Genomic DNA, 9,244 nt, shown 5'->3' with positions numbered 1-9,244 from the left:
TCTTCCTTTCCCCACTCCCTTCTCTCTCTCTCTCATCCCTTTTTACTTTCTTACTTTGATTCTCCTGTGGGCTCTTGTCAATTCAGACTGGTTTACACACCATTCTCTCTTTGATTTCTTCCCTTTTGTTCCCCCTGCTCACTCCTTCTTCTCTTCCACTGTGGGCATATTGCAGGAAGTGGTCATGCCATTTTTGCAGCTCTCTGCAATTATGCTTTTGTTTCCAAGACATCCATCAGGACTGACTTGCATGCACGATTGCACACACACTCAAGACTTGAGGACAAGCAGACAAGAGTAAGAACGTGGTTTATTCCTCTACTCTGCCAATCCATGGGTCAGAAAATCTCCTTAAAGCTACACGTTGTTCACATACTGTTGCGCTGCCCCTTAACACATGTTTTGGTTTCTTTGTGGACACACTGCCCCAGTCTACAGTTACTCAGTGGGATGAGGCAATCAGAGAGGCAGGCAAGGGCATCCTGCACTCTGTGGGAAAGAGTAGAAAGCAAGTGGAAGAGAGGGAGGGAAGGATGAGAAGAAAAATAAGAGGCCAGTTGTGGGAGAGAGTGAAAGGAAGACAATGAGCAGTGGGAATTTGGGGGTTTGTGAGGGCTGGCTAAGATGTGTGGTGAAGGGAAAGGGGAGAGAGGAAAAGGGAGAGAGGCCAACAGATAGAGGGGCTACATATGGGGGAGGAGAGGGGGATAGCCAGGAGGGCAGGTGGTTCTGTCATTAGCTCTAGATGAAAGCAGAGGGCAACTCTAGAGGACTCACCTCTGATTCACACAGTAGTACTGCAGGCAAGGACAAGCCTCTTGGGAGACATGAAACACACACACACAAATACGAGCACACATACTAGAAACACAGTAGTGATTCACAGGATTACCCACAGGCTCATGAGCACACACATAAACACACACACTAGGCACATAACACCCCCTCCCCATTTAGCATAACTACACACAAAATACACCGTGACTCACAAGAACATGCCAACTCCTACACACACATGCCACATAGAGAGAGCCATGCAACGCACTCCCACACACACACACACACACACACACACACACACACACACACACATACACATCGTTGAACTAATTAATCAAATCTCCTGTTTTAATTAGTATTCAAATCAGTTGCTGTGGGAACCTTGCCCCCTTGGAATCTTAAGGTAAAGGCTTGCTGCTGCGACTCCTATGTCTCTCCAGGAAGCTGACGGAGGGGGACAAATTCATAAAACCTACAATGATTCAGCTGGCTGCATTCGACATTGCGTTTTCACAAAGACACATTTTTCTGGGGAGGCCCGAGGTGCCCAATCTGGACTTCCATTTGGGTTCCGTCAGAGAGGGGCACAAAAGTGGAAAAAATGTGGAATTGTGACGGCTCACATCCCAGCCACGCTAATGCAATGCACCTTACCATGAAAAGGCCATGTGTGTTGGCATTAAAGGGGAGGTTCAAAGTTTGCAGGGGCCTGTCCAATCGATCAGTAACACAGGCCTGCCATTCTGCTCTGAAAGTTTTCACGTGGTGAAGCATGTAAAGGCACTTTCACACAGTTCTAATAGGCTGCTTATCTTTGCTATTACCGTAGCCTTGCCATTTCATCCAAGCAATGGCTCTGTACTTACACCAGGGCTGCTACAGTACGCCTGGTGCAAGAACTTTCCTTTGGAAACACCATTCATACGCTGCATCTCATGTTGCTTAAATTGCCTCCTCGAGTCCTCCACTTGCATGCTTTCCTCACGTCTTAGTCCCTCCCACCGAGGAGGAACGGGAGAGACGCGAGGAAATCATGCGAGGAGAGAGGCAACGAGCAAATGTGTTTTAGAGGGAGGAGACGACCTTTCCTCTGAAGCATCACATGAATTTGTCAGCTGTATGGGCGGAGTTAGCAACTCCTTCAGCTGCACAGCTTCCAGGAAGGCTGCTCTTGTGTATCCTCGCCTATAGCTCTTTGATGATCCCTCCTCCATGCTTGCTCCTCGGTCCTCGGGGCAGAAATAAGAGCTTTGAGACGGCCTTCACCGAGGAGGGACAGAACAACTTCCGGTTCAGCCGAGGACCGACGAGTCGAGGAGCTATCAAATAAGGGCCATGAGATGCAGCCAGTGTGTTCTCACAAGGGCTCCATAAGTGATCAATGGGTTATATATATATATATATATATATATATATATATATATATATATATTTCTTGATGCTGCACTTTCATATGGCTCTTTGTAGTATTACCTATTTAAAGCTAATGTACTTGCACTTACTACTTGTTGTCTGGAGTTTGCACCTTCAAGGTTGAACGCACTTAATTGTAAGTCGCTTTGGATAAAAGCGTCAGCTAAATGACATGTAATGTAATGTAATGTCTGACTGCTTTAGAGCAAGCCAGAGGAATGAATAAGCTAACATTTCTGTTAATTTTAATCAGACTGAGGAAAAATGTATATGACTAATAAAGTTCTATTTAAAGCAATGTGGAGGTTTTAGTGTTAACAGTGTTTCCTCTCACATGTTGATAGATCTACCATCAGCTTATGTTGAAAGATGAGGATGAGAAAGCTCAGACTGTAGTGGAAGCACGCTGCCTTCATCTGTCTCGAGTGTCTTATCATCGGCTCAGGTGAAGACTGGACTTGATGAATTAAAGGAGGAGAGGATGCCAAGTAAAGCCATTAGGATACAGGAACTCAGGCGTGTGTCTGGCTCGCCAGTTGTCATGGTTGCGGTGTTTATCACCTCTTTCTGCCGACAGAAGCCCAGGGGCAAATCAGATTGGCCTCAGACAGAGAGACACAGAGAGAGAGCAAGTTGGTGAGTGAGGGGGAGGACATATTGGCACAGTAGAGGGGTGAAATGCCAACATGCTGCAGAGGGGAGGCTGAAGAAGAGCTTTGGACAAATGTCAATGTGGCTTATTCATGATAAGATTTTGTTTCACCATTTGACTGTGATCATGTTTGAAGTACAGTAGCCTACTAAGAGATGGTCTAATTCAGCAAATCCTTACTATAAATCCCTTTTTTGTTTACTCACCCCAGGTTTATCCACTGTTTGCTCTGCTTTGTTTTACGTTTTTTCTTATTTTGATGTATCAGTGGACCACTTATAAATAGCCTATATTAAGGACATTAATTAAATGGAAAGCCCTTGAAATCATGTGGAAAAAAAACAGATGGGTAGCCCTTTAATAGGACCCTGGGAAACATCTAAATCTCAGACCATTTAAAAAATCTGGTGTTAAATGTGCCCAACATCCCTCGTGGCCTATGCCTGCCACCTAGCGGCCCCTAAACCAATCATCCCTGCTTGGAGCCTTGTACAGGTGCATTAGGAGATGTGGGGGGTAGAACTTTCATGGAGTACTGTGGCCGTCATGTGGTTAGCTGACAAGACAATTCACATCCAATTCACTTCTGACCGGCTGCCTTGGCTAAGGAGATGACAAAATGATATTTACAGGCTATGACAAATGATCGATTAAACATTCTCAATCTAACAGTCATAATCATAAACAGATGGCTAACAGCTGCTGCTTCCATCCAGGTGGCTACTGTCACTGCCGCTGTCCCTTTTCCTGCAGCTATTACAAATTGTAACCACTGCACAGTGCGCACGTGTTAGCGCTCAAACCACGCCTCTTTGGTCTTAGAACCAACCAGAGGGCGGCATAGTGAAGCACCGAATCTTCTCAGCAAATCAGAGCGCTTCTTGTTGGAGGGACACTCGTATTCACGTATGCAGAGGCCCTTCTGCTGTCAACAGGGAGGAAGGTATGGATACAAATTGTTGTCGCACCGGCTACATTAAGTAGCCTACTTGTTAAAGTTCCGGTTCGGCTTTTTCTTGAAACAAACTATAAGCTGTATAACCGTTAAAGCTTATTCTAAAGAATATTTGTAATTTGTTGAAATGAAGTTATTTGGTTAGCCTGTAGTAGGCTACAAATGTATGTTTATCTTTCTCTGTATGTAAAGGATAGGCAACTTCTTGGCAGTTTTCATTGTGGTTGTTGGTTGTCTGTGTTCAGTCTTGCTGTGTAGGCCTAGGCTGTATATGAGGTTAGGTTGGGGTGGTCTGGCTGGCTCGTATTTTAGCTGACACCTAGCTGAATAGGGCGAAACCTCTAGACAGCCTGTGTGAATAGCTGTATTGTGTGTGTGTGTGTGTGTGTGTGTGTGTGTGTGTGTGTGTGTGTGTGTGTGTGTGTGTGTGTGTGTGTGTGTGTGTGTGTACACACGCACGCGTACGTGCGCGTCACTCAGTTCAGGTTCAAACCTATAGGCCTATTCCACAGAGCCGGGCATTGGTTAATGTGTGTTGTTTCGGTCCCATTGGTTTGTGAGCTTTCATTTTGCGATACTAATCCGTCAGGGAGGGTATTCATCATAGCTCTGTTCAGGCTGACACGGTGTGTTGCCGTGCTGAGGAGTAAATTGCCGGTGACAGCGACCTGTCCTGTAGTTTATGGTCGCGCCTTGCTGTCAGCCCGCAGTGCCAAAATCTCATCATCTCAACCGAAGATGCCGCAGACAAACAAATCCAGAAACGCCCCAGCGTCTGACTCTTCAGGCTCGGTCCAAGGTGGAGGCTCAGCAGAAGGTGCAGACCCAGTGTCCCGGGAGGAGTGCCATGCTGCAGGAGACGCAGGAGGAGGAGGAGGAGGAGGAGGAGGAGGGGAGGACAATGTTGGAGACAGCGAGATCATCAAGTCCCCCAGTGACCCCAAACAGTACAGGTAAATTAAGTGAAATCCACATTACAGCTTTCATATGTGGCCATTCTCCTGAGTATTTCAATAATGTATTGTGGCCCTGTTACATGACTTATCTCTTCTATTTTGCAATTTGTTCTCAGTCCCTGTTATTAATTTGATTTTGTGTGCAATGATGCACATGTGAGGATACTATTTTCTTGTATTCATAACTGTGAAATTGATGAGAAAATGACCCAGATCCACTAACCCAGATCCAAAAATGATATCGCGCCTCTCTTCCAGCTGGATCAGTACAGTATTATTGTAGTTTGATGGGACGATTTCATGCTATGAGCACACGCCAGTGCCTCAGGCCTCTGTGGGGCATACACAGCGAAATTTGCTGTGAAAAAGCATAAAAGAAGAGAGTCTCAAAAGGGTATGAGATGCAGTCTGCAAAGAGACATTTGATTTTACAGCCTGTTAAAAATAGCAAAGAAAACAATGGATGGTGCAAAATTAACTGAAATGGCACTTTTTCCTCAAAGCTCTCTGTGCTGTTTCACCTTTGACCTTACTCCCTCCAGATATATTGTGCTGGACAATGGGCTGCGAGCTCTGCTCATCTCAGACTACAGCGGTCCAGCAGCTTCCGAAGACGAGGACTCAGATGGAGAAGAGGAGGAGGAGGAGGAGGAGGAGGAGGAGGAGGATGACTCTGAAGATGAAATGGAGGATGAGTCCGAGGAGGAGGAAGATGATGACGATGAGATGCGCAGTGATGATGAAGATGATGACAAGGGGAAAAAGAAGAAAGGAAATGCAGAGAAACAGGTACCACTGCGAGAGTGAATTTTTTCATATGTTAAATGTCTAGGACAAAAAGAAATCACTTGGGTCATGTTGAAACCAAATAAATTTCTGTTGAAATCATTGCCATCACAAACTTTAAACTATGTAGAGTACTGTTGAATACGATTACCACACCTGTGCCTAAAGCTTCCATGCATACAGGTCTTGAGCTACTGTACTTAAAGAATACATGTTCTCATTGTCAACAAAGACCACGAAAAGAACAAAACAATTAATTTGTTAGTTTTTCTCAAAATACTTTCTCACCTCCCTGCCCTGTCTGCATCCCTCAGCTCTATTCACAATTGTCCCTACAGAAGACGTAAATCGTTTAAAACCAGTCACACATGTATAGTTTCATTGTTGAATACAATAAGGTTAACAATTCTCTGAGAACGATGGGCACTTTAGAGTAGTTTTTAACGAATGTATCTTAAACTGGAGTAAAAAGTGCATTTTTTATGGATTATTTTCAGCTGCAGATTTGGTGTGATAATTTACAGCAGCAGGACAGTGTATGTGGGAATGACTCAAAATGTATTGATTGATTGATTGATTGATTGATTGATTGATTGATTTTATTCGACCACTTAAATATAAAAATATGAAACAGTACTCTGTGTCATACATTAAAATACATAATTAATCAGGGATGACACAATAAAGCCCAAAGACTTATTTCCATTGTGGTCCCTATAAGGGCAGGGGAAGAGGACAAGTGGCTGCAGATCACACATCAATCATTCATCATACATTAAACAAATTCATCCATATTATACAGAACAATTAACAATAAAAATAGGTATTGACTATGACTGGCACCTAAGCCATACTTTCAAACCCTGTTTAAAACTGCCTATGCTTCTTACTGTCTTGAGTGTACCAGGTAAAATAAACTACAGTCCCCCTGTTCGTGGTTAAGAAGGAACATATCACCCAATGCAATGGTTTGGCTTATCCATGTTCTTTCAATAGTTTTTAATCAAGGGTTATGGCACAGAAGAGTAAGCTATATCAGGCTTTAATATCACCAGACGTATCCTTTAAGTACAGTATATAGCCAGACTCAAACGTGTGTGTGTGTGTGTGTGTGTGTGTGTGTGTGTGTGTGCGTGTGCGTGTGCGTGTGTGTCAGTCTGCAGCAGCACTGTGTGTTGGAGTGGGCAGCTTCAGCGACCCCAGTGACCTCCCCGGCCTCGCTCACTTTCTGGAACACAGTGAGTAATCAACCAGAGAGGGTCAAGTCATTTCTTTGAAAAGGACATTCTCATCTTTGCTTGGTCAAGGATTGTCGTGTTAATAAAAGAGTCCGACACAATGGGCCTGGTTGATGGCTCGGATCTTCCAAGACAACTTTTCCTCTATCAAACACTTTTTGCTGTATCTTATTGAAGTTTCATAAAGTCCCAAAAAACCACAACAGCCAGGCAGAGTCAGATGTAAAAAGAGTTTAATGTGCTCAAAGAAGAAATTAGCCTCTTGTCTCCCTGAAATTAGCCTCTTGTCTCCCCTGTTTATATCTCCCCATCCTCAGGGAAAACTCTTCACCTATTTTTAATATTCTTCCAATCAATGATTTTTTTTTTTTACCTGTTGCTGCGGTGTCCAATTTATTTCATTGGATGTCAGTTATTTCTTAGTACTGCTCATTTCACCTTTTTGGGAAACCAATCTATGCTGACACTGCACTCTTTGATATTTTTCTGCAACATCTGCAGTTTTTTCATACTCCGATCTGATCCTATGAAGATGCTCTCATGGCTGCAATTTGACCCTAACTCACATACACACGCATGTAAACACTGTCGGCTTCCTCTCATGGCCTCCGGCAGGCCTCCTCACGCATTCACATACATAGACATTTATGCAAAACGAATTCAGTCTCTTCAGCTGGCCTCTCGTGCTCCACATGCGCACACACAACACACACACACACCTGCGGCCATGGCTTCAGTGCTCTTCTGCTACTCGGCTTTTCGCCTCTGTATGAGTGACCTTGATATTCTAATATCTGTGCTGAGGGGGGAGAGAAACCTCAGGAAGAGCGACCATATTGAATGCATTCCAGGAGTTGTTGAATTATTCAGTATACCCTGTTTTCCTTAACCTGTTTTGGCTACTTTTACTTCAGTCAATCATTTCTGACTTTTCCCACAATACTCTCCACCAAGCAACAAAGAATGGTTAAGGAAATTTTTGCATTACGTTTTTATTCTGGTCCAAAAAAGAAGCAAAAGTTGCTCTCTTTTCTTGAAATGCAACATATCTTCTGAATTGCATTCCAGTCTACTGATGCTACTGTCAGTGGAAAGATGTTCTCCTTTACCAATGTGATTGTTGAACAATGTTTATAATGGTCTGTTAGAAAAGCATTGTTCATTCATTTTGACTGTCATCAAAACGCTATCCAATGCTATTGTGGCCTAGGCAGAAAAATCTAATGCCACACATCTGTTTGGCCAGCTTTCCACATACAGTAAATAAGAACAACACAAATGCAAGGCACATCACCAAGTAGCTGTTGTGGTCCTTTTTTTCTTCTTTGATTTACAACTCTTGTGTTTTTTCGTTGTGCGCCCAGTGGTGTTCATGGGCAGCGAGAAGTACCCCTCAGAAAATGGCTTTGATGCTTTCCTCAAGAAGCATGGCGGGAGCGACAACGCCTCCACCGACTGCGAGAGGACCATCTTCCAGTTTGACGTCCAGAGAAAAAGCTTCAAAGAGGCTCTTGACAGGTGAGGGACGATCAGAGGGTTTTTTTTGTTTTCGGAGAAGTCTTAAGAAGTCGACTTCTTGAGAACCGTCCAATGATTCTCAGAGAAACACAGTTATAAGAAAAGGAGAAAGTAAACTAAAAAAAAAACATACATACATACCAACTAGAAGATGATAGCTCTTTCGAAGCTTTGTGGCAAGACTCTTCCTGATATTGTTGTACATGCAAAAAAAAAAGAAAAAAAACCCTAACCCTTTTCCACATGAGCTCTTTCACTCTTCAAGCTAAACGGGTATTAGCTTTGTCAGTTGGTTCAGTTAGCTACAGTATGCAACAGTTACACCTGGAAGTTATGGGGTGTAAATAGACAAACATGTTAAGAATGTAATGATGTAAGAATTTGTTTCAAACTCATGTCTCAGAATCTGATGAGTCACAGACTATGGTGTAACATGAACTAACAGAGCGGAACAAACGTTACAGGCTCAATCAGCCGCCCGCCATCGTGCTGTTGTCTGTGGTGTGTATCAGTCTACATCCGATTGTCTCTGTCTGACCTTTTGTTCTTTATCTCTGGCCGGAATGTGGCCCCTGATTATAGCCTCTTTGTCCCGTCACCCTCTTAGGTGGGCTCAGTTTTTCATCTGCCCCCTGATGATCCGAGACGCCATTGATAGGGAGGTGGAGGCCGTTGACAGCGGTGAGTCTTGGTGCCTCTGTGCATTGCTCCTCCTTGCTGAGAAGTTACATTTCAGCTGTCTTACTACTTAGAGTATAACTTTTCATCAGCTGCATTGCTGAGTTCTCTTCACAGAGCTCTTGTGCACACCATTAATCACCACCGTGCTCTGTCGTCTCAAGTTTTTCTGTCTCTCCTTCTGTCTGTCAGAGTACCAGCTGGCTAAGCCGTCGGACTCCCACAGGAAGGAGATGCTATTTGGCAGTTTGGCCAAACCTGGACACCC

The 9,244-nt window shown here is 43.9% G+C and overlaps 1 protein-coding gene across 4 annotated transcripts in view; it reads left to right on the top strand.

The window, feature by feature from the left end:
• The first annotated feature begins 3,680 nt into the window (after positions 1-3,680).
• LOC116057499 (nardilysin-like) overlaps positions 3,681-9,244 on the top strand; it is a 26,701-nt gene continuing 21,137 nt past the window's right edge. Inside the window, exons 1-7 of one of the 4 annotated variants that reach the window (XM_031310005.2) lie at positions 3,681-3,788; positions 4,504-4,753; positions 5,299-5,545; positions 6,699-6,780; positions 8,145-8,298; positions 8,906-8,979; positions 9,169-9,244. The exon at positions 9,169-9,244 is cut by the window's right edge and continues 20 nt beyond it. In XM_031310005.2, the coding sequence (XP_031165865.1) occupies positions 4,539-4,753; positions 5,299-5,545; positions 6,699-6,780; positions 8,145-8,298; positions 8,906-8,979; positions 9,169-9,244 (848 nt within the window). In that variant the 5' untranslated portion in view covers positions 3,681-3,788; positions 4,504-4,538. The other 3 variants (XM_031310006.2, XM_035994543.1, XM_035994542.1) reach the window with 3 other exon arrangements.

Source organism: Sander lucioperca, chromosome 18, assembly GCF_008315115.2.
Source record: "Sander lucioperca isolate FBNREF2018 chromosome 18, SLUC_FBN_1.2, whole genome shotgun sequence".
NCBI lineage: Eukaryota > Metazoa > Chordata > Actinopteri > Perciformes > Percidae > Sander > Sander lucioperca.
The sequence above is the reverse complement of the archived record's forward strand: the minus strand, read 5'-3'. Positions and strand labels throughout refer to the sequence as shown.